The sequence below is a fragment of the Nerophis lumbriciformis genome, linkage group LG08 (genome assembly GCF_033978685.3).
Source record: "Nerophis lumbriciformis linkage group LG08, RoL_Nlum_v2.1, whole genome shotgun sequence".
NCBI lineage: Eukaryota > Metazoa > Chordata > Actinopteri > Syngnathiformes > Syngnathidae > Nerophis > Nerophis lumbriciformis.
Window position 1 is genome coordinate 38,353,040 of NC_084555.2, and position 27,032 is coordinate 38,380,071.

The 27,032-nt window shown below is 37.3% G+C and overlaps 1 protein-coding gene across 4 annotated transcripts in view; it reads right to left on the reverse strand.

The window, feature by feature from the left end:
* The window catches only part of ppm1aa (protein phosphatase, Mg2+/Mn2+ dependent, 1Aa), a 100,021-nt gene that overhangs the window by 56,099 nt on the left and 16,890 nt on the right, over positions 1-27,032 (reverse strand). The window contains exon 6 of one of the 4 annotated variants that reach the window (XM_061968855.2): positions 11,732-13,595. The exons of the other annotated variants lie outside the window; for them this stretch is intronic. Within the exon in view, the coding sequence (XP_061824839.1) occupies positions 13,566-13,595 (30 nt within the window). The 3' untranslated portion in view covers positions 11,732-13,565. Of the gene's footprint in view, positions 1-11,731; positions 13,596-27,032 lie in introns of those variants that run through there. 4 annotated transcript variants of the gene reach the window in all.

The following is a 27,032-nucleotide window of genomic DNA, read 5'->3' on the forward strand; positions in this document are numbered from 1 at the left end:
CAAAATATTCTAATTTACTGGCTTTTACCTGTATAGCTGATCATCAACCTGATTGTCACACTCAGGTGTTTGCTTGTTCTACTTTGATGGACTGAATTGTGTCATTGATACGATTACACTTTGTTTCTACTTAACTTTAATTCAGCAGGGAGTCATTCAACATGTGCTTATGATGAATAAATACCTTTCTGACATTGTCTGTCCAAACTATGTACATGCAGACAGAATCCCTAATGTTGTGGCGGTGATACTGAGCAACACGTGCATGCAATAACAAGTCCATTCATCAGCGTGGCCGCCACAATCCAAATGATACGTGATTTGTTAACTGTTCACCACTGAGCACCGTTTGAACGTCTGACCTTTTAACACGACTCATGACATTATGTTGACATTTTCCACTAATCCCTCCCATGCTTCTTAATCCTGGCGGCCGTGGACCAGGCTGACCCGTCGACTGAGCGTCAAGCTCCCTTACATGCTGCCTGGGGAGGCGGTGAGACGAGCATAACTCCTGATGAGGCAACAACATCATGCGTTTACACACAGCTTGCAAAGGTGGGGGCTCAAAGCATGCAGCAGCGACACGGTTTAATTGTCAGTAAATACAAACCCCGTTTCCATATGAGTTGGGAAATTGTGTTAGATGTAAATATAAACGGAATACAATGATTTGCAAATAGTTTTCAACCCATATTCAATTGAATACACTACAAAGACAAGATATTTGATGTTCAAACTCATAAACTTTATTTTTTTTTTGCAAATAATAATTAACTTAGAATTTCATGGCTGCAACACGTGCCAAAGTAGTTGGGAAAGGGCATGTTCACCACTGTGTTACATGGCCTTTCCTTTTAACAACACTCAGTAAACGTTTGGGAACTGAGGAGACACATTTTTTAAGCTTCTCAGGTGGAATTCTTTTTCATTCTTGCTTGATGTACAGCTTAAGTTGTTCAACAGTCCGTGGGTCTCCGTTGTGGTATTTTAGGCTTCATAATGGGCCACACATTTTCAATGGGAGACAGGTCTGGACTACAGGCAGGCCAGTCTAGTACCCGCACTCTTTTACTATGAAGCCACGTTGATGTAACACGTGGCTTGGCATTGTCGTGCTGAAATAAGCAGGGGCGTCCATGGTAACGTTGCTTGGATGGCAACATATGTTGCTCCAAAACCTGTATGTACCTTTCAGCATTAATGGCGCCTTCACAGATGTGTAAGTTACCCATGTCTTGGGCACTAATACACCCCCATACCATCACAGATGCTGGCTTTTTAACTTTGCGCCTATAACAATCCGGATGGTTCTTTTCCTCTTTGGTCCGGAGGACACGACGTCCACAGTTTCCAAACACAATTTGAAATGTGGACTCGTCAGACCACAGAACACTTTTCCACTTTGTATCAGTCAAGTCTTAGATGAGCTCAGGCCTAGCGAAGCCGACAGCGTTTCTGGGTGTTGTTGATAAACAGTTTTCGCCTTGCATAGGAGAGTTTTAACTTGCACTTACAGATGTAGCGACCAACTGTAGTTACTGACAGTGGGTTTCTGAAGTGTTCCTGAGCCCATGTGGTGATATCCTTTACACACTGATGTCGCTTGTTGATGCAGTACAGCCTGAGGGATCAAAGGTCACGGCCTTAGCTGCTTACGTGCAGTGATTTCTCCAGATTCTCTGAACCCTTTGATGATATTACAGACCGTAGATGGTGAAATCCCTAAATTCCTTGCAATAGCTGGTTGAGAAAGGTTTTTCTTAAACTGTTCAACAATTTGCTCACGCATTTGTTGACAAAGTGGTGACCCTCGCCCCATCCTTGTTTGTGAATGACTGAGCATTTCATGGAATCTACTTTTATACCCAATCATGGCACCCACCTGTTCCCAATTTGCCTGTTCACCTGTGGGATGTTCCAAATAAGTGCTTGATGAGCATTCCTCAACTTTATCAGTATTTATTGCCATCTTTCCCAACTTCTTTGTCACGTGTTGCTGGCATCAAATTCTAAAGTTAGTGATTATTTGCAACAAAAAAAATGTTTATCAGTTTGAACATCAAATATGTTGTCTTTGTAGCATATTCAAATGAATATGGGTTGAAAATGATTTGCAAATCATTGTATTCCGTTTATATTTACATCTAACACAATTTCCCAACTCATATGGAAACGGGGTTTGTAGAAAAGCTTCATTATCAGACATTGGCTAAGAGGATGGCAGCAAGCTTTCAAAATACTTCATTGTCGTGATTCAAGGAGCCTGCCTATTTGCTCAGAAGGGTCCAAAACAGGTGAATATTCACAAAATTGCAAGTTTTGGCAACAAAAAATGCAGCTGGGAGAGGCTCCAGCCCCCCGCGATCCCAAGAGGGACAAGTGGTAGAAAATGGATGGATGGATGGAAATTAGTAATAAAGTCGTACTATTCCAAAGTCATAATTGACTATTTAGAGTTAAGTAATGTTATAAGAAAAATTAAGGATACAGTTTTACTAAAAATAAATCCTACATTTGCACAAATAAATTAGCAATTTTACATGGTAAAAATTATTATGTGAAGAAGTTATAATATTGCAAGACAAGTACAAACTACAATAAAGTAAGCATTTAATTATTAGGTAAGAATTACCATATTACCATTTCTTATTGTAATATGAAAAAAAAAAAAATCGGAGAATAACATTGCAAAATTACTACAAATAATTAAATATTTCACGGAAATAATGTTGTAATAAGTAGAAACTTTACGAGAATACTGTCAAAATAAAAGAAATACGTCTGAAAGTGATGAGAATCAAGTTGTAACTAGAATAAAGTTTTAAAATATGAAGATAAAGTTGTCCTATTCAAGAATGTCTGAATTTCATTACAATAATGTTGTAGAGGGGGAAAAACATTTTCTAGAATACATTGGGAATAAAAAATATATACTGCAAAAATATAAACATGAGAATGAAGTAAGAATTGTATTATACAATTCTTACTTCATTCTCATGGGAAAATAGTACTTTGATTCGATTATACAATTTGTATAATCAAATCAAAGTACTATTTTCTATTAAAAAAAAGTTGGAATTTAAAGTTGTCATATTAATGTTTTGTATCACGAGAAAATAATTTTAAGATTAAAATTACTAAATTACCAGAAAGAAATAAGTAGTAATTTAATTTTTGTTTTAATTGTCATATAAGAACACATTTTTACAATAATACAGTTGTAATACTGGGTGGAAAGTCTGTATTTGATGAGAACAACAAACAATATTTCAAGAAAAAATTATGGGGATAAAGTTGTAATAATGGAGAAAAAAGTGTATTTCTGCAAATACATTGCAAACTGAGTTCAAGTACCTCGGAGTCTTGTTCACGAGTGAGGGAAGAGTGAATCGTGAGATCGACAGGCGGATCGGTGCGGCGTCTTCAGTAATGCGGACGCTGTATCGGTCCGTTGTGGTGAAGAAGGAGCTGAGCCGGAAGGCAAAGCTCTCAATTTACCGGTCGATCTACGTTCCCATCCTCACCTATGGTCATGAGCTTTGGGTTATGACCGAAAGGACAAGATCACGGGTACAAGCAGCCGAAATGAGTTTCCTCCGCCGGGTGGCGGGGCTCTCCCTTAGAGATAGGGTGAGAAGCTCTGTCATCCGGGAGGAGCTCAAAGTAAAGCCGCTGCTCCTCCACATCGAGAGGAGCCAGATGAGGTGGTTCGGGCATCTGGTCAGGATGCCACCCGAACGCCTCCCTAGGGAGGTGTTTAGGGCACGTCCGACCGGTAGGAGGCCGCGAGGAAGACCCAGGACACGTTGGGAAGACTATGTCTCCCGGCTGGCCTGGGAACGCCTCGGGGTCCCACAGGAAGAGCTGGACGAAGTGGCTGGGGAGAGGGAAGTCTGGGCTTCCCTGCTTAGGCTGCTGCCCCCGCGACCCGACCTCGGATAAGCGGAAGAAGATGGATGGATGGATGGACATTGCAAACTGTTTAATTAAAAAAGTTAAAAGGAAATTGTTGTTTTTGTTTTTTGCCTATCGTTCACAATCATTATGAAAGACATGACGGATGGATTTTTTTAATGCATTCTAAATATTAAATAAACATAAATAAAGTCTGCTTACAGCGAAGCCAATGGTAGCTCCACTATTTCGCCCATAAAATCCAATAATTAACCATTCAAAAAGCACCAACAATACTCCATTTACATTTGTGCTGATAACAAAGTTTTGTTATACTTGTGCAATGACAATAAAGACCATACCATACATTTCATGATTTGAATATTAACCAAGTATTTTAGTGATACTGTTATTATAAGCGCTAACGCAGATGAACTACTTATAGCAGCGATGTGATCACAGCTTGTGTCCCTAATGTGTACATCATCCAGTTGTCTCGCTTAGTAGAGCGGCCGTGCCAGCAACTACAGGGTTCCAGGTTCGAATCCCGCTTCCGCCATCCTAGTCACAACTGTTGTGCCCTTCGGCAAGACACTTTACCCACCTTCTCCCAGTGCAACCCACACTGGTGTAAATGTAGCTTAAAGATGTAGATAGTGGGGTTTACTTTGTAAAAAGCGCTTTGGGAGTCACTCAGGAAAAAGCGCAATATAAATAGAACTGATAAAAAGTTGGAAACCCTTGTTTACATTTCGACATTTACTTTTTAAAATTTGTCAAGTGTTTCTCACTCAAGTCTTGTTTTCACCTAACTAGGTATTAAGAAAGCTTTTGCACACAATTTTTCTTAGCCATATTGTTCAATTTGTTTGTGGAAGATGTTATTTCTCGCCTCTCTGCAGACATTTTTCTACCAGTGCTTAAAAGGTCCAGAAAAGCCATGGAATGACTGAGAGGTACATGACGACAACCCATTTATTTGGTAATACATTCTGCAAACTAGAAAACTTATTCCAACTTGAAAGGCTATAAAAGAAACAAAGAAAGGAAGTAGGAAGGGTAGAAAAAGGAAGGGGCAATGAGAGAAATGCATCAATCCACAAGCCAGAAATGCAATTTGTTCGATCAACACAAATAATACAATTTTATCCTTTTTTTAGTCATTCCATTGGCACTGCAACAGCATACAAAAATACAATTATGGTAAAAGAAGTGAATCAACATTGACAATATTCACCGACAGCTATTCCTTAAGGTAACCAGACACTTGCAATGCAACTAGAACACATGGAACATATGACACAGCAGCAGGGGGAAAACAGAGAAGAGTTTGATAACTTAAGTACCTTAGCATGGACACCAGCAGCGTTCAACAGGTATTTTGGGGAACAACATGACATAAGGTAAGGCAAATCGGTGAGCTTATTCATGACATGTGAGGCTGGGGGGGGAGGCGGTGCAAATGAACCACCACGCTAAGGGGTCACACAGTCAACGCCCCAAACAAAGAACATTGATATGTTCAAGCAATACAATTCAAATCTCCTTATATTTGCCTGCACATGCTTCTTAGAAGAAATAAGAGGATCTGTCCAGGCAACTGTGCCAATAGTCTTTGTATGTACATTTCTATTTTCTGAATACCGTGCATATGACTACCTTACGTATTCATACCTACTGTATATTATCCTCCAAGTAGTTCTACAGCCACACTGAAAAGGAAAAAAACAATTCCACAAAAAAGAACAAAGCCTGATATTACCGGAATGTAATCAAATATTTAGAGAAAAGTTTAAAGAACATATCGTAATGCTGTAAGTAATGATGTGCGGATCCATACTGAAATATCAATACTGCCGATACCAAATCTTTATGTTCCAATATCGATTTTCAAATCAAAATAATAGGACTTAAGTTATTTGAGATAATATATATGATTAACCATAACACTATGTAAAGTAACTAAACCATTGAGATAAATGAAACGCGATTGGTAAGAAAAAAAATATACATATAAAATACACTAATCTCACATAAGCAAAAAAAGCTTATAGATTTATTCACGTTAAGTTTCCTAAATAATTCATAATCGAGGCGCCATTAAATTATACATAGCGATTGCAATAAAACAGCCATTGCAAACTGTTTAATTAAAAAACATATTGGCAATTAAAATGAGTCACTAAGTATTCTAAAACGGCAAGTGTGTGTATCCTTTTGTGTAACGCTCGTTGGAGACACTGCATAGTAAAAAGTTGAATATAAATAACGCAGTCAGTGCAGGATAACGCCATCTTCTCTTTCGATTTTATATCGTTTGAAGATGATGCCACGGGATCAGCAACATTTGGAATACACTATTTGTTTTATTTTACCAGATACATAAAGTATATTTGCATAAAGTATCGGTATAGGATCTGTGTCGCCGATACTAGCCTGAATTTTACTCGGTATCGGATCGGAATTGAAAATCAGCAGTATCGCACATCACTGGCTGCACGAATAGTTGCAATATTGCGGTAATAGAGGCATTATTGCAGGTGTAAAAGTTGTAATGTTGTGAAACTAAAATCGTAAAGTTGCAAGTACAAAGCCCTGCATATTTAGAGAAAAGTCGCAATTTTATGAAAAAAATAGTGCTGCCAAATGACTAATCACACATTTGAATTTTAATTAATCACAGGTTATTACTTGTTTGCATGATTTCAATTAAATTAAAAAAAGACCCCGATATTTGCACACACATGTAATTGTGTTGCCAGATTTTTTTTAACATGTTTTACTTGAATGCATGTCATTTATTTGTTCAAAACTTGGTAACCCATCCATCCCATCCATTTTCTACCGCTTATTCCCTTGGGGTCGCGGGCAGTTTTATCTAAAGTCCAGTCAGGGAGCATTTTGGAGTGAAATTTACCAACCAGCACATCACTGACCGATTAAAACTTGTGCTGCCTTCCAGGTAACCATGGCAAAGGAGCACGTATACTGTATGTGTGATTCGTCTGTTTAAAAACATGATTAATGCAAACATTTGTGCGATTAATCACATGAAACAACGCTTTTATTTTTGACAGCCTATAGAAAAAATTTAATTCCGCAATAGTCACAATGTTAAATTGTGGCAGTAAGACAAGCAAGTCAGAATGTTACAAAAATAACGTGGTAATGTTACAAAAACAAAGTTATAATGCAAAAAAAAAAGTAAAAAAGTCACAATGTTATGAAAAGAAGCAATAAAGCTCCTTGAATACTTGAGAATAGTCGCCATGTTACGGAACTATAGTGGCAGTATTACAAGTAAAAGGTGTACTGTTACAAAAATTAAGTACTGTAATGTTATAAGAACAACATCATGCGAGCAGACCGACGTCATTTTTAAAGAAAGGACACAACGTATGTAAAAAGTACTATGTAACAATGTTATGGCAGTAGTGGCGGTATCAAGTATAAAAATCGTAATATTACAAAAATAACCTAACAAGAAAGATTGCGATGTTACTGGAGGTAATTTGTACAAAAATGAATTGTCATGCTATGTTATGAGAATAAAGTCATATTTTTATAGAAAGGACATGTTATGTAAATATCAGAATGTTACATGAGTATAGTGGCAGTAGTTTGTAGTAAGTTTGAATGTTGTAATATTACAAAATAAAACAAGAAACAAGCCAATGTGAAAAGAAAGATGTTACTGGAGGTAATTTTATGAATAAAAACGTATCATGTTATAAAAAAAAAAGTAATTTATTCTCAAAGTTATATTAGAAACATGTGTTATGTTACAAGAGTAAAGGCATTATCTTACAAGAATTATTACACTAGTTTGAGTATAAAGGTTTAAATGTGATGAAAAATTGTCAGAATTTACGAGAGGAAATATTGTGGGTTAAAATGCTGTAACCTTACAAGAATTCAATTGTAATGTCGTGGGTTAAAAGGATGTAGCGTTACAATAATTAAGTTGTAATGTTGTAGGTTAAAAGGGTGTAATGTTACAAGAATTACGTTGTAATGTCGTGGGTTGAAAGGGTGTAACATTACAAGAATTAAGTTGTAATATTTTGGGTTAAAAGGGTGTAACGTTACAAGAATTAAGTTGTAATGTTGTTGGTTAAAAGGGTGTAATGTTACAAGAATTAAAGTTGTAATGTTGTTGGTTAAAAGGGTGTAACGTTACAAGAATTAAAGTTATAATGTTGTTGGTTAATAGGGTGTAAAGTTACAAGAATTAAGTTGTAATGTCGTGGGTTAAAAAGGTTTATAGTACAAGAATTAAGTTGTAATGTCGTGGGTTAAAAGGGTGTAACGTTACAAGAATGAAGTTGTAATATCGTCGGTTAAAAGGGTGTAACGTTACAAGAATTAAGTTGTAATGTCGTGGGTTGAAAAGCTGTAACGTTACAAGAAATAAGTTGTAATGTCGTGGGTTAGAAAGGTGTAACGTTCAAGAATTAAGTTGTAATGTCGTCGGTTAAAAGGGTGTAACGTTACAAGAATTAAGTTGTAATGTTGTGGGTTGAAAAGCTGTAACGTTACAAGAATTAAGTTGTAATGTCGTTTGTTAAAAGGGTGTAACGTTCAAGAATTAAGTTGTAATGTCATTGGTTAAAAGGGTGTAACGTTACAATAATTAAGTTGTAATGTCGGTTAAAAGGGTGTAACCTTACAAGAATGACGTTATAATGTCGTCAGTTAAAAGGGTGTAACGTTGCAAGAATTAAGTTGTAATGTCGTGGGTTGAAAAGCTGTAACGTTACAAGAATTAAGTTGTAATGTTGTGTTAAAAGGGTGTAACGTTCTAGAATTAAGCAGATGTGGGTAGTAACGCGCTACATTTACTCCGTTACATCTACTTGAGTAACTTTTGGGATAAATTGTACTTCTAAGAGTAGTTTTAATGCAACTTACTTTTACTTTTACTTGAGTATATTTATAGAGAAGAAACGCTACTTTTACTCCGCTACTTTTACTCCGCTACTTTTATCTACATTCAGCTCGCTACTCGCTACTAATTTTTATCGATCTGTTAATGCACGCTTTGTTTGTTTTGGTCTGTCAGACAGACCTTCAAAGTGCCTGCCTTACTGGTGACGTTTCACTCCGTTCCACCAATAAAATGCAGTCACTAGTGACGTTTGACTCCGTTCCACCAATCAAATGCAGTCACTGGTGACGTTGGACCAATCAAACAGAGCTAGGCGGTCACATGACCTGACTTAAACAAGTTGAAAAACTTATTGGGGTGTTACCATTTAGTGGTTAATTGTACGGAATAAGTACTGTACTGTGCAATCTACTAATACAAGTTTCAATCAATCAGTGTAAAGTTACAAGAATTAAGTTGTAATGTCGTCGGTTAAAAGGGTGCAAAGTTACAAGAATTAAGTTGTAATGTTGTGGGTTGAAAAGCTGTAACGTTACAAGAATTAAGTTGTAATGTGTGTTAAATGGGTGTAACGTTCAAGAATTAAGTTGTAATGCCGTTGGTTAAAAGGTTGTAACGTTACAAGAATTAAGTTGTAATGTTGTTGGTTAAAAGGGTGTAACGTTACAAGAATTAAGTTGTAATGTCGTCGATTAAAAGGGTGCAAAGTTACAAGAATTAAGTTGTAATGTTGTGGGTTGAAAAGCTGTAACGTTACAAGAATTAAGTTGTAATGTTGTGGGTTAAAGGGGTGTAACGTTACAAGAATTAAGTTGTAATGTCGTTGGTTAAAAGGGTGTAACGTTACAAGAATTAAGTTGTAATGTCGTGGGTTAAAAAGGTGTAACGTTACAAGAATTAAATTGTAATGTCGTGGGTTAAAAGGGTGTAACATTACAAGAATTAAGTTGTATTGTTTTGGGTTAAAAAGGTGTAAGGTTACAAGAATTAAGTTGTAATGTCAGGAAAATCAAGTCAATTTTGTTTTCCATAGAAGTTACAAAAACAAATGGTAATATTACACGAATAAAGTTTTAATGTTACGAGAATATTATTAAAGTTAACCGGTGAAATCAGAATTTTTTTTTTTTTTTACTTAAATTACTAGTAGAGGCATATATGATAAAATATATAAAACTTGTAACGTTGTGAGTTTTTTTAATTAAAAGTTGTTAATGTTTTGATAATTTTAAGTCCTGTTTAAAAAATAAAGATCAAGGTGTTAAGATAAAAAGGACACAATGTTAGGAAAAACATGTTTTGTTTTTTTAAGATAAGAAAAATCAGATTAAAAGATTGAAATATTACAACAATACTGTCAATATGACGAGTAAAAAAGTTGTAAACTCTGCAAGAATGAGGTCATTTGATGTGCTGTCTGTTTCTCGTTATAGGTTCATGTCATGGCCATTTGATATTCCTGCAATATCACCAATTTATTATATTACTTCAAACTTATTCTGATAAAATTATGACTTTCCAGGTAATAGAAGTATTCCTACAATGTGCCTTAAATCTGTTAAATTACTGCTTCATTGTAGTTTTTTCTCTCAAGTGTGGCTTGGTAATAATCCCTAATTGAAATATTTAAACCCTGAACTCTGGGAATCATATTTCTATTCAAGCCAATGATGCTTCCGAATTTGAATAAATTATGATTTCTTTTAATTTAAAAGGTTGGCACAGGCTGCTGCACTCCACACATCTAAGACTATTCAAGGTGATTTTTTTTTTTACTTTTTGCCAAACAAACAAACAAAAGATTAGTCTTCACACTTTAGCTGACTTGTGCATCTAGAGAACAGAAGGCAAAATAACTTCCTGTAAATGTAATGAGGTATTTTATTTCAATGGCAAAACCAAGAGTTGTTTTTTTTGCTCCCTTATGATTTGTTATTGGGAGTGAAAGCAATGTGATGGATATTTGAGATAAGTGAAATGAACCACCCTTAATGAGAATCAACACTCTTCAGAAACAAATGCAAACAAAGAGATACTGAAGTCACTTCTGTTTTTCCTTCATTGCACAGCAAAGCTGGATGCTGACAACACGAGGGTGCAGCATGAAAGACTAGATTAAAAATAAAAATAAATACATGAAATCTTTTACAAACCACTGAGATGGTTGCAAAAAAAAAGGGGGGAAAAAACAGGCAACGACGAGCACAAAAGCATACATAACTATTTTACTGTTATAATTTATCAATGCGCAGTTATTAAAATAGTTTTGCTTAAACATATTTAAAATAATTTAATACTGTATTCAAACACCCAAAAGTCATAATTGTAAGTCTTTGTTTTATTTGCTTTTTATCCCTCATTTTTAAGTGTGTTATTTGCTCACAAAAACACACGCACACACACAATAATAGGACATTTATACCTACTTAGCCAGCACTTTATCAGGATTATTCACAACTTTTAAACATGTGACAATGTTGCAACATTTTACCCATGACAATAATAACTTTTGAAGTCTTCAGGCCAATTCCACATGTTTACTTGGCAGCTATATACTGTACTGGAGCTCATCACACAACCTCCATCTTGATTTGTTTCTTTTCTTTGTTGCAGTGGCACCATTTGTTTGTACCCTGTGTGTTTGTTACATCGCTGCACATATACATTACAGCACCAAAAGTTAGAAAAAGTACGGTAAAATTGCCTTTTTGCCATCACAGCAGCTTAGAAAATGAAGGAATTTAGTGAAAAATAAACACTTTATAACCTAATACAAACAGAGATTGTTGTAAGATTGTCTTTTTTTTCCACATACATTTTGTGTATACCAATACTATCATATTAGAACTTTCCAGAACTATAGATTAGCTTATAACAGACAGGATTTCAATAGTGACTAACCAGAATTATATTTTGTCCATGGTGGGGGGAGAAAAAAAACATCTATCTCAAACAACATATTTATTCCTTGAATGTTAAAGTCAAAAATATATACATACATTAATTTCCAACAATGAAATTTTAGACAAAAAAATAGCAGAATCTGGAAAAAAAACCTCTCTCTTAAAGAAATGCATCTGCCTTGTGAGTGAATACAGATACTGACAGTGACTATAGTTGGCTTTGCAGAGTCGAAGAGGGGAAAAACACACAAAATCAAGAGCTAGCAGCAAACCGCACTCTGTGTCCTGCCTGGCTTGTGTTGACACACATCAAATCTCATAAAAATAAACACACACAAAAAGGTTGGTGTACACAACCATGACAATTCATTACAATCAGCTGTTTTGTTCTTGGTATGAATTTCCCCCTGACACCCAAAAACTGTTTAAAACAAAGAGAAAATAAAGACAGCGTTTATAAAGTATTTGAGCCAACAGTTTCTCCTCCATGGTCGCACTTACGCTGACGCTTCCTAAAATAGTCAGTGCTCACATTAGTCAAATTAGCAGATCATGTTTAAAATGTACAAAAAGGTGTTGTTGGAGAGCGGGAGGGACACACAAACACACAATAATTGGGCAAAAATAGCTCATCCTTGCATTTCTTTTTGTGTGGCCCTGCCAAAAAGTCCATATAAAGAAAAATTTCCCCCAATACAGGTGGGACGTCACATAAAAAAGACATTACACACACGCGCAGGTTTTCCTAAAGCTTAGCAGAGTTGAAAAATTAAAAAATATCAACCCTTTCTTAAATAATGAATTATGGAAAAAGAAAAGTTTGTTATCCCACTAAAACTCAGCAAAATGAATGCAAATTGTTCAAACAGAGCATGCGCACACACTCTGTGATGGACACTTGCGGAATAAGAATGAGACAGCAAGTGTTGCATTGCAATTCCCTTAAAAAAATGCAGCCTGGTCATGGGAAATTGTGAGTGATCCACCTTCATACAAACGTACGCGTGCATGGACATACACACAAGCGCCCACGCACACTCTGCAGGTGTCTAGTCAAGCAAAAAGTGGTACAGTATTTTGTTTCACTTTACATACTCAAAATGACTAAGAAACCTGTTATTTTAACATGTGCAGAATAAAAAAAAGCACAAGGAGACAGAGGGAGGGGGCGTAATAATTAGGTGATAAATGTTTTTGATATAGAGAGCTTACTGTTCTGTCAACTATACAATTTACCCGTTTCTTAAAAAGGAGCATAGACTAACTGAGGAGAAAGGATAAGTAAAAGCACAGAGAGGCATTGTGCCTGGAGGACAAGCAGTAATAATCACTATGGAGAAGAAATGGGTTAGACTTCCAGAAGAGCAGGAAAAGGCAGATAGTGCATAAAAGGTTATTTTTCATTTCTTTCATTTTTAACTTAAAATCAAGCTGCATTAAATACAGGCTGTTTGTACAGGACAATTGCACTTCACAACAACAGAAATATACAAACACACACAAGGAAATGTGAATCAAATTAATTACAGCAAGAAAAAAAATACATAAGATGATTATTTAACCCCAAAAAAGTGAAGTAAGAAAGCCTTATGAACTCACTCGTTATGTTTGACTTTAGAGGGAAGTATTAGGATGGGTAAACACAAAGGGCAAACAAAACGGTGGGGGATCCTGAACTCCAGAGTGGACTGACGTTGCACTATCTCCAGGTTGGTGTGCATGCAACTCCTCTTCTTCTTCCTCCTCCCATGAAATTCCCTTCTTAGAAACCAAAAGCTCAGAGTGACGGCAAGACAGACTGCTGAGCTGAGCTGCTGTGGGTCTTGAGAGGATGGTGGTTTGTAAACGCTATGCTGTGTTAGTGGTACGAGGTTGTGTTACCACATGTCATCTGTGGATGCTGAGTCCTTGACAAGAGAGGAGAGGGAAGGACAACACCCTTCAGACCTCCAATTACATTCAATGAAAATGTGTGTAATTATTTTGCAGCATATTTGAATAAAGTCCATCTTTGTTTGTTTATCTACAACAGTTTTGCAGTGTTTCAAGATGAGACAAAACCTTTTCATGCATCAAAAATACTGAAGTGCAGTAAAAACATTGGCATACTGGCATATGTGGGGCACCTGTTAGAAATCACCTCCTAGTTCTTGAGTTAGAAATAAAACGTAGATACAAGTCCAACAATGACTCAGCTATTTATCACCTTACATCGGGGGTGCCCAAAACTTTGTCAATGAGGGCCACAAAATCCAAGGATAAGGGGGGCCAATTTAAGATTTTTTTGGAATGTTTTTTTTTATTTTATAAAAATGATTAAGATATAGATTGTATTATTAATCACAATAATACTTTGGTTTCGTACACCCCACTCTTCTACATAACGTTTTGCCAAAATTCTGCTCCGGTTTTTGTATGCAGTCATTACTCGCTACAGCGCGCTTCACTATAGCACAATTGTTTTAAAGCCCACTATACATATTTTTGGCTTAAATTAAGTTTAATTTATGTATGATATCTATTAGAGCAGTGTTTCTTAACCATAGGGCCAGGGCCCATTGCTGGGCCGTCAAAAAATATCGGTTTCTCAGCTGTGGTCCATATTGGCCGCAGTGGTACTCAGTTGTAATACATTTTTCCACTACTTGTGGCAGTAATGACAATCTCAAACAAACAGAAGAAATCTGGAGCTAAAGTCATAAAAGACGTTTCTTAAGTGTGAAAAGCACGACTAAAGTGGTGAAGCTGTATTTAATTTGCACCTAAATCTTATTGACAGTTTATTTACAAAGCATATAATATTATCAATTTAGTTAGATTTTTTTTTTTTTACGATGTGTAATTGTATGTACATTTATTTCCTATCAGTTTGTATAAGTCCCTACTTTTGCAGTACATTAGATTAGTATTTATTTTTGTATCAGCCAGACCTACGCCTTAATAATAATCTTAATAATAACCTATAATCAACACATGGTTTCATATCATTTGACATGGTTGAAACTGTAGGTGAAACATAATTAAATACGATTAAAATCAAGAGTAAGCTCACTAATTCAGTGTTAATATTTGAGTGGGCCCCTCTGTAGTAGAAAAGTTGGGCCCTGAGGTCAAAAAGGTTAAGACGCACTGTATGGCCATGGCCCCAAATCCCCCCCCCCCCCCCCCCCCGCACCCCACTGTTGCGAGTTGTTGTGATTATATGTAACATGTTTATGTGTGCTATGCTAAATGAGTTTTTTTCCCTTGGACTCAGTCTGGACCCCCTCCCGAGGGTCCAGCCTTAGACTGATATTTTTTACTCTTCCCCCCTTTCCCAACGTCACCTTTTTTAAGGAGCGCCATAAGTGGCTGATCCATTGGCGGTCCCGTCTTGTCCCCCTGTAACGTATGTCTGCTCTTAGTGGGACTGTGCCGAAAATAAAATTTCAGTTCTTATGTGTTTTGTACATGTTAAAGAATGGATAATAATAAAGCATCTTGAATCTTGAATCATGAGTATTCATCTTGTTTTGTATTATGTTGTGACGATCACAAAAAATGGGACCTCCGTTTCCGGGTTAATAGTAACTTTTTGTCTCATTGCGATGAAATAATTATTTAACTTTAAGTTAAGTATAACTGTCTTCACCTCGTTTATCAAGTTGACCAAGGTTTAGCAGAACAACACACATTTGAGGTTTCAGCCCATCAAAGCCCAGTTCTAACAGAGAGGAATTAACCAGGATGTGACTAAGTATTTCCACATAGTGGCCATGCTGGAAGCATCATTGCTATAATGCTTGGCTTCAGGCTACTAGGTACTCGAGCACTACTAGCAGAACACACTCAAGGCTAAAAAACTGGGTAAAAATAGTGTCAAGAAGACCTCATGGGTGTTATTTCATGTTTTCATGGGCTCTAATAATGTTTAAAAAAATTTATTTAAAAGGGTCATAAACAAGCTTTGTATCGTTTTACTATGAAAATATTGGATTTTTAATAATAATCCTATACTTTGTGATAATTAATTTTATGTGGTCAGGCCTGGAACCAATTGGACGTAATAAACAAAGGATTACTTTAACTTCTCAGTTATCGTACAGACAAACATCGCACATTAGAAAGAAGTCCATTTTACAGCGTATCGAGTGCCCAAACAATGAATTGGTGACTTAGCGTATTTCCTTTTTTTTGTGCAAACGACTGAAAAGAAGCCACCATGGGACCAAAGAAAGTTGCAAGTCACAGCACTTTGTTAAATGTATTACTTACAACTGCAAATAAGCCACAATTGATCCAAAGAAAGTTGCAAAGGCCAGCACTTTCATAAAAAGGGTGAGAAGCACTACTGAATTCAAGAAATAATTTACAGTTAAGTGTGAAGGTGGCGTGGCATCCGTGTGGATCTCCCGTCTTCCTACAGTGCCTCTCCGCCATCAACATTCATACATCCATCCATCCATTTACTATCGCTTGTCCCTCTCTGGGTTGCGGGGGGCTGGAGCCTATCCCAGCTGCACTCGGGTTGAAGGCGGGGTACACCCTGGACAAGTCGCCAACTTATCGCAGGGCCAACACAGATAGACAAACATTCACACTCACAGTCAATAGATTAGGGAATCATTGGGCACCTCACAATTCGATAACCATTCAAGAGCTACGATTCGATTAAAAATGTATTATTGATGCATCTTTAATTTTTGTATATTGATGCAGTTTTACATTTCTTTTCGTTTCACTAAAAAAGCATTTATTACTTGCAACTTAAAAAAAACCCAATTCATTTGGAATAGGAAACAGTTAAATTAATTCCCACATTTGTTAAATTAATGGAAATGTGTGTAAAACTGGACCATACGTGCTTGATAGTAAAGGAGCTGGTCAGATCTCACTGCAGTCAGACAAATTTTAGAACTGTCTGCATTACTTTATGATAAATAAATCGATTATCGATTAATGACCTTCACCAATCAATTCTATAATCGTCCATGTCCGAATTGCGAATAACCCTAACCCCTAAAAAACGATTATTTCCCACACCTCTAACAGTTATACACTAGGGCCAATTTAGTGTTGCCAATCAGCCTTTGTCTTCGGAGGTGGAAAGAAGCCGAAGTACCCGACGTGGAACCCAAGCAATCACGGGAAGAACATACAAAGTCCACACAGAAAGTCCCCGGGAATCAAACGTGAAACGTGACCTTCTCGCTGCCCCCCGCCATTAACAATAAATGTTAAATGCTCATTCATTCATTTCATTTGTAATTTTTTTTGTATTTTTAGTTGTTTTCTGCTTGTAAAACTATAATTATTCTCCACAAAATTTGTTTTGTATTTTGAGTGTCTGGAAAGGAAATAATTTCTTAAGGGAAAATTGCTTTGATTTTCGTACGATACAATCTTCGTCTGACCTTTTGAAACAGATTACTAACAGAAATGTAGGCATTGCTCTAAAAGTATCAACATTTAATCTTTTTCTCTTTGTGTTGTGGCTCTTTTGCTTTCTTTGGGTTTTTTTTTTTGTTTATTTTGAGAAGCCGCATGCCGCAGATCCCCACCTAGCCATATTTTGGACAATTCTGCCTTACACCACCAATTTTTATATGCTGTGCAATGTGTGTGTGTTTTCAACATTACTCAAAATATGCAGTTTTTGGGAAATCCTATCGGGCATTAATGCCGGGAACTGATCGTGAACACCTGAGAGACACTTCTATCACCTGTCACTGTCATACAAGTATTATATGTGTCACATAAAATAATTTGCACTGAGACTGATGCAGTGAGTTACTTCTCATTTGTTGAACAAACATTTTTAAACACATCCTGTGGTCATTAAAAATATGTTTGGAATGCATCAAACAGGAGAACTAGGGCTGCAACAACTAATCGATTAAATTCGATTATAAAAATAGTTGGCGATCAATTTAGTCATCGATTCGTTGGATCTATGCTATGCGCATGCTCTGTGGCTACGTCTCATGAGTTGGCAGTAAGCAGTAAGCCAGCCAATGACGTGTCATGTGCAGCTCACATGACGACGCAGTCTACTTTGCCTGGAAGCATTCGAAAAATGGCGGAGAAAAGCATTACCGATGGTTCAGCGGAGAAACATCTTGAGCTTGCTTCAAAGGAGAAAAGTGTACGACCTAAGTCGTCAAAAGTGTCGGAATACTTCACTTTAAAGACTTCAAAGAAGACAGTTTCCTGCAACATGTGCAGCATGGACCTTGCATGGCATGGAAGTACAATATTGCTTCGGGAGCACCTGAAGAGGAAACATGTTGAATACCATGGATGATGGGAAGAACTCACGGTACGTAACTTTTTAAGTCCATAGTCCGAGTATATTGATCCGTTGTGCCCGTCTTTGTGTGTTTTTAATCTTTTGTTAACGAGGAGATTTTTTTTTTTAAGGAAGCGCAGCAGCAACTGTTGTGTATTAAATGGGAACATTATCACCAGACCTATGTAAGCGTCAATATATACCTTGATGTTGCAGAAAAAAGACCATACATTTTTTTAACCGATTTCCGAACTCTAAATGGGTGAATTTTGGCGAAATAAACGCCTTTCTAATATTCGCTCTCGGAGCGATGACGTCAAAATGTGACGTCGCACCGGGAAGCAATCCGCCATTATCTCAAACACTGAGTCAAATCAGCTCTGTTATTTTCCGTTTTTTCGACTGTTTTCCGTACCTTGGAGACATCATGCCTCGTCGGTGTGTTGTCGGAGGGTGTAACAACACGAACAGGGACGGATTCAAGTTGCACCAGTGGCCCAAAGATGCGAAAGTGGCAAGAAATTGGACGTTTGTTCCGCACGCTTTACCGACGAAAGCTATGCTATGACAGAGATGGCAAGAATGTGTGGATATCCTGCGACACTCAAAGCAGATGCATTTCCAACGATAAAGTCAAAGAAATCTGCCGCCAGACCCCTATTGAATCTGCCGGAGTGTGTGAGCAATTCAGGGACAAAGGACCTCGCTAGCACGGCAAGCAATGGCGGCAGTTTGTTCCCGCAGACGAGCGAGCTAAACCCCCTGGATGTCTTGGCTCACACCGTCCCGAAGATGATCAAGAGAAGAATATCGACCCTAGCTTCCCTGGCCTGCTGGCATGTATGTCTCCAGAATATATTAATTGATGAAAACTGGGCTGTCTGCACTCTCAAAGTGCATGTTGTTGCCAAATGTATTTCATATGCTGTAAACCTAGTTCATAGTTGTTAGTTTCCTTTAATGCCAAACAAACACATAGCAATCGTTGGTTAGAAGGCGATCGCCAAATTCGTCCTCGCTTTTTCCCGTGTCGCTGGCTGTCGTGTCGTTTTCGTCGGTTTCGCTTGCATACGGTTCAAACCGATATGGCTCAATAGCTTCAGTTTCTTCTTCAATTTCGTTTTCGCTACCTCCCTCCACACTACAACCATCCGTTTCAATACATTCGTAATCTGTTGAATCGCTTAAGCCGCTGAAATCCGAGTCTGAATCCGAGCTAATGTCGCTATAGCTTGCTATTCTTTCCGCCATGTTTGTTTGTGTTGGCTTCACTATGTGACGTCACAGGAAAATGGACGGGTGGTTAAAATCACGCACTTTGAAGCTTTTTTTAGGGATATTGCGTGATGGGTAAAATTTTGAAAAAAACTTCGAAAAATATAATAAGCCACTGGGAACTGATTTTTAATGGTTTTAACAATTCTGAAATTGTGATAATGTTCCCCTTTAACTTTCAGAGTGTTAGGAACTTTTTGGAGAGTGTGACGACTTCATTTTCTGTGTTGTTACCGCACGGTTACCAATTTCTAAATAAACGTAGCAGACTGAAATATCTCAGGTTCGTTTCATAATGGATCAATGTAGCCGGGCCCGATAAAGTTATATAAATCTCTTTAGATTTGATTGACAATTTAGTATAACTAAACGTTATGAAGGTGCTGGAATATTTCATGCTATTATTCAGAGGCAGCCTAAAATGAATCCTTTATTATTCACAACAGAAATGTGTACAATATCTGATTCAGTTCTGATCTGATGAATTACATTTCTGTGTTATTATTGGTGTATGCTGCAACCACAATGTCCATTTATTTAATTTAGCTTTTTTTTTTTAATGTGGTGGCGTATTTGCCTTTTACGTCAGAAATTATTAATTAAATCAACTAGGTATGTATTGAGTTACATGTAAATGATGCTACTATGTACGTTCATTATACGGTTTCTCTCATTTCAGAAAGAAACAACCCAGCGTTAGCGACTTCGTACAAAGGAAGGTCTGCACACCACAGCAAGCGGCTGCATTGACTGATGCTATCCTGAATATGTTGGTAACTGACATAAGGCCACTATCAATGGTGGAGGATGAAGGTTTTAGACAAATGATTCACGTCCTCAACCCTGGTTACACTCTTCCGTCGAGGACCCATTTTACCAACCTGATGGAGAGGAAGTACGAGCAGACATTCCAAGCAGCAAAGTTGCTCTCACTACTGATGTGTGGAAAAGTGTAGCCACGGAAGCCTACCTTGGCAATACATGCCATTACATTGGAGACGAATGGAACATGAAGTCAATCTGCCTTACGACCATGCCACTAGAGAAAAGTCATTCAGCATCCAACATTGCAGAATGGTTGGAATAGGTAGCAGCCAGGTTTGAAATTCCACCAGGCAAAATGATTGCTATTGTGCATGACAATGGTGCACATTATAAAAAAAACATTTTTGTAACACTTGCCTTGTTTTATTTGGCAAGTTGAAAGAACATGGTGCCAGTATGCTGTTTTTTTCAATAAAATACTGGAAAGGATAAAAATGTACTGTAGTTTGTCTCTTTTATCCAATTATTAATCGATTAATCAAAGTAATAATCGACAGATTAATCGATTATCAAATTAGTTGTTAGTTGCAGCCCTAATGAGAACAAATATTCGGCAATACTTGAAACTAATAAAACTTTTAAACTTTTAAGAACTATCCAAAGCCTTATTTAGAAGTGGAAGGGCAGTGGCGCCAAGATCTTGGCGGATAATTAATGCAACTCTGGACAGAAATAAATGTGACATTGCAGAAGCTTCTAGAAACTGTGTGCCATACAAAGTTAATGGCAATCCAACCATATTATCTGATTGTGGGATTGGTTGTGTAATACATACACCTTAACGCCATTGCCCTGCTCCACTGGGTTTTACTGTGTTAAACTCACAAAATAATAAATTGGAGCAAGTGACAAAGCAGCTGTAAGTGAACGTTTTTTCATACTTGTATGAGTTACTAAAATATTGTACAGTTAATAAATATTTTTACACAGAAACCTACGTAAATTTATCTAAAAAAATGTAAAAAATAATAATATTTGGGAAATCGTAATGAATTGTCAGTACCTCCAGAAATTTGCGATGTTACAATTGCGCCCATTCACACAAATCAATCCCTGCAAATTATGCGTGGCCTTGCAACTTTGTCCAATGCCTGCAACTTCTCTGAATATTTCGAACATCCGCCATTTTTCATCAAATGTGTCCACAAGTAGTACTCAAATAAGCAAGTCTAATTAAAAAGTATGGTTGTTTCTTGTGTGAGAAAACCAGGAACGGCAACGTGTTATAATATATCAACTCTATATTGCTCTGATAATACAATTGTCATCCTCACTCATAGCTTGGACCCACTTCCGGTACCTGTCTACAGCGCTAAGACTTCTGGGTAATGTAGTGCATAAACATTTAGCAACATAACGCCATCCTCACTTCATGGTTTACTTTTAACTTTTTAATTGAACTTTACTTGTCCAAATAAGGCAATTGAGAACACATTCTGATTTCAATGCTGACCTTGCAGCATTTACATGACAAAGAAGTTGATGTGTGATGATAATCTCATCTTCTCTCATGTACGAAAATCCCCGCTAAAGATTGTGCTCATCAGTTTGAATGTTCTAAACGACAGTGGCAACTTTCTCGCCAAATATGGTGACTTTCCAACTACTCTCGGGTACTTTTTTACTCAAAAGCGACGAGCAACAAATGTAACAACTTTTTCCGGGTGTTTTATTTCACTCTGCAGAGAATGTCCTAAACGAGTAGCGTCGACGACAGCTGCAGCTGTTCTCGGCTTGGTTTACAAAGAAAGATATAAAATAACCGTAATGAAAATGTTTTTTCAGTCCCATGTAGGGCAGTACGATTTATCAATATCGAATTAACATTGAGGTTTTAATTGGTGCGATAAATTACCGCAAGACGCATAGTTTTTTTTTTTAGCCGCCATCACGGATATTTGATTAACAGACATGTGCGACAATCCGAATTGTTGAGCCTTGCGTCCTCTGCCTCCTGGCCAATTAAAAGTGTTTAAAGAAACAGCAAGTTTGCAGTGGAGGCAGCTAGTACGCGAATGGAAAAAGTTTTAATAGTGACTAGGCCTGGACCGATAGCTAATAAGCCAATCAATCGAACAATAAATGAAAATTAGTTGCCGGCATCGATAAAGTGCTATGTCCCTGTGTATTCGTTTTTTTAGACAAACAGGGAGAAAGAGAAAGAGATCTCACTCTCTGCATGAGCGTGTTTATTTAACAGTAGAATTACTGAACAGTGAGCCCTCTTCTCTGTCATTCACAATCTTTGTTTCGGTGGGCGAACAGCAAGACCACGAGCTCACGCTCACGCACGCACGCACACAGGATTCACAGACAGACTAAGAGCCTTGTTTTTCGTGACTCACTAGTGAGAAGTGCCGCAAAGTAATACAAATTAAGAGGAAAAAAATAATTGTAGAGCCAAATGACCCTTTGTGGGAATATTTTAGCTTCAACGCGAATGGGCAGTACAAGCTTGTGAAGACGGACGAACGAGCGAGATTGCTGTGATCACGTGATGGCAACAACAAAAAGAAGAAAACCCGACCTAGTTTTTACAACCGGGAAAAATGCACTTTAAGATGTTTAATAATATGTTCAATATGTATTTAAGTTCAATGTTTACTTACAGAAATGAAGGTCCTTTTTATTTTTATAGCAGGGGTCTCAAACTCGCAACCCACGGCCAATTGTGGCCCCCAAAGACGACATTTTGCAGCCCCCACCTTAATATGAAAGTCTAATGTTAATGCGGCCCGCAAGTTTTATATGAATGGAGCTCAACAAACCTACCAATCACGGGGTATATGGCTCTCGGGGGTGGGACATCGACCGGCTTGATGCAAGCAGAGAAACATTTCTCAATGAGTGAAAAGTTACAGTAGTGTTGCCGTGGAGTTGTCTTCTCTGCCTCGTTTCTATTGGGCACACGCGGACATTCCTCCCAGCGCGCTGCGTTCACAACACTACCAAAAAAGTTTTTAAAGTTGCTACCCAGTGGGACAATATACGTTTATGTCGTGGCTTACTTTGGTGGATCCCAAAATGCGCAGAGGACAAGAGCGGTGAGTGCGACAAGACTTTTATTGTCCACACTGTCAATGATTCAAAATACAAAAACTAGGGTGCCAGGAGAACAAAAAGGCAATGCAACAAAAGGCTCTGGCGCAAAATCACAAAACACGATGAGCAGGCAACCAGGCAGGAAGACGCATAGTGTCCTTCGGCAATAACGGTCCCCGATAACCCAGACCAATTATGGGATCACACCGTTATTTGTGTGTCATTATTTTTTATTTGCATCACGCTATTCTCATTGTATTTGCGTTGCCTCACACGATGAACATTACATATATTTCGATTTGATTTAATGTGTCCTTTATTACTACAATTAAAACAACGGCACGGTGTCATTTCCTCTTCATTTGAGTAAGAGCACGGCGGATAACACTCCGTGAACAGTCGCCTTTTTGCATTGGCTATCCCAGTACTTTGTACCATTTACAAATGCCATGGTGCTCATGCCATCATGAAAGACATCAACATCAAGCGCAAAAACAAAGGAGACCTGTTATCCTCCGCTAAGCTGCTGAACAGGAAAGAGCGGAAATGACGTACATTGCGGAAATGACATTCTCCGTGCATCGAGACGTTCTCTGTGCGTTGGCTAAACACGACAGTGACACCAAGTGGAATTAAAATATATTCCACATCTCCAAACATGTACTCACTTTTTTTATATCAATTCCTAACTTATTTATTTATTTTTCATAGTATTTAGTGTTAAAAATCAGACATTTGAGAAGATCCGAATTTTTTCAACAAAGCTTTATTTGTGGAATACCTGATGTGGCCTAGCCTCACCCAGACTCTGTCTTCAGCTGCCCTCAAGTAAATTGAGTTTGAGACCCCTGGGATTAAAGGTATTAACTTCCAATTACAGTACAAAGGTAAACAATTTCACATTGATGAAAAAATAAGTGCATATACTTTTAAATGGTTACCTGCATTATTATATTTTATGATTACATTACACTATTACACTATAGTTTTTATTGATTATTTAGGAGCATAGTGTAGACCAGGCCTGGGCAACTAGTTTGACTTGGGGGGCCAAATTTTTAGAAAAAAATGTGTCTGGGGGCCGTTATATCTGATTTTTAGGAACACTAATACAAAAATACAATAATGTCTGAATGCTAAAAACGTTATGACACACCGCCTTAAAAAACCGAATGGAATTTTAATTTTTTTTACTAAATGAGACACCCTGAATGTACATGAAAATAAAGAATGTGGGATTTACAATATTAACTAGGAACGATAAAACACTGAATATTGACAACATATGAACGTCATACCCCCTCTTGACTGACATATTTTACAATCAAGCGAAACGCAACAAAAATGCAACAAACACAGCGAAATATGAACGCGAAGGTTAAAAAAAACCCACCTACAATCTGATGTATCTGATACATCAATAAGCTCTAGAACTTTGTTGTAAAAATCTCCTTCCGCGTCTGTCCCTGACACCCGCATTTCAGGCTGGCCGTCTGGAAACACTCTGTGGAAACGCTCCCTACCCACACTGCTTGGTGACTCGTCTGAGCTGCTGTGACTTAGATTACCATAGTAACTAATTAGATTACCATAGTAACTAGTATATCATGCAAAAGCGCAGATTCTAACCATTTAAATACTTTGTATAGTTCAAGACTTACGGTCATTTGAAAACATCACTGCACATCATAATGGCAGCTACAGTTTCCAGCTTAAAGATCTAAAATAATTATTTGGTAATGTCCGGCGGGCCAGATCGAAAAGCTTAAAGGGCCCCATGTGGCCCCCGGGCCTTAATTTGCCCAGGTCTGGTGTAGACAAACGCTCTAAGTCTGTCTGCATAAAACCAAATATTCTTAAGGTAAATTATTAAATGATTGCATATTGTTCTAATGTGTGGCACTCTGAGACAATATGTTGATTGACAGTCTAAAAGTAAAATGTCTTCATTCACTCGTTATTTTCGCAGTTTTATGCATTTTCTGTATAAAATATAAAAATTGCAAATCGAATTGCAATTTTGGAGAGAAAATCGCAATTAGGTTTTTTCTTAAAACCATGCAGCCCTACTGTCAAGTCACGCTAAATTAAATTACTGCTCATGTTAATGAGCAAGTTAAAAGATTTGGTTTGTTTGTGAACCCTCAATTCTTTTGATTAAATCTAACAATGCAGAACCTTTTTTTTTTTTAATGTGAAGAAAACATATGGTACTAAGAATAAACAGAAGTTTATCTGCAGTTTTAATTAAAATGTGTATTTCTTAAAACTCACTTTTTATCTCTCCCACAACGTTATTCCTCTGTCCTATGGAGTCTATTGCAATTAATTATGCAAATAAAGCGATGTCATCTTAGTGACTTCGAGCAACTTTTCTTAATGAAGAATTGCAACATTGGGGGTAAACTATTGCTGTGTTTTAGATTGACAAAACCCTTTTCAACCTTAAATCATAAACAGAGAACGCCTGCAACTTGACAGAAGCATACAGCAGACAATAATAGAGCCTTTAGTGGGATTTCTTTTTATAGTTACAATGAATTGTTACTATAGTTATTATTAGTTAACACAGGAGAGTAATTTGCCAATTAGCTCAGAAAAAGTACTTTTTTGGTAATCTGGAGTCTAATTTTAAGTTTAACTGCTTACACGTTTGTGTGCAAATACAGCATGTTTGGTGTTTCGGGTTACAAAAAACACTTAAAATGTTGATAAACTCATGTAATCCCAGGCTGAATCCATTTTATTGAAAAATAGAAACCTCAAAACATTGCAACTTTTGCCCGAACTTTCCGAAAAAGCTTGTGTGCGAATTCAGGTATTGTATGCAATCACAAAAAAGCCAACAAAATCTTGAAGGGGATTGACTGTCTCACTGTAGAAATGCCAAGGTATTTTGAAGGAATATCTAATCCTAATTGTACAAATGCTTGATTTACACTTAATAAAGTGAACTTTCTCTATATGTTGTTTGGCAGTTAGTGCTACCTACAGAAAGCAACTAGGAGAACAGTGCTACCGTACTGTAGTACCATAGGTATAATGTGCTCAGAATAATGGTTTTACTGAGTCAGTTTTTACTGCAATCAATGCAAAATCAATGCTTCACTGCTTTGAATAGATAGCCACGGCCTTAAGCTAGTTTGTACAATAACGTCGGTTTTAGAACCAGCTGCCATGTTGTGGTTCACAATGACACGGTGGAAGAGGTAAGATTAAAATAAGCACGATAGTGTGTGTGTGAGAGAGTGTGTGCCGGGGTGTCAGGGGGAGGGGCATTTTATTTTTTTCAATATAGTAATATGACTTCTTAAAGTCAAGACATGACTGCTTTATAAAACCAGCTTGCCTCTTTATGGTCCCAGCCTTGAAAGTCTCTTTGAAAATGAAGACCTTCAGGTTACTGGTGCACTTTGCACTCCTCATTTGTTTTGAATATCAAACCTCAAAAGAATCCATTTTGTTCAAATTAGATTGAAAAACCAAAGTTTAAAAGAAGTGTACTTTGTAATTATTGACATGCCTTCTACAGCAAACAGAAAATAAATAACATAACCAACATCAATTACATTTGACATGTTTTAGTAGAATGAGTTTATAATTCTATAATATCTAATCATTGGAATTGGACCTTGTGCACATTAGAACTTATGATTTAAACTTGCCTATCAAGTAGGAGAGATTGACCCTGTTGGAATTTAATGGTCTTCTGAATGTGTGAACAGAAATATATTTTAAAAACACCCATGTTTTAATCTGAAGATCTGAGCCATAGTTTACAGATAGATTTACTAAGGCTCTGTTCACATTGCACACGAAATCTGATTTTTTTTGCCCTCATGGACACAGATCAGATTTTTCTTTTGCCGTTCTTAACACTCCAAAGTGCTTCAAATCTGACCTTTTCGCATCTGATTCAGGCCACATCAGGAGG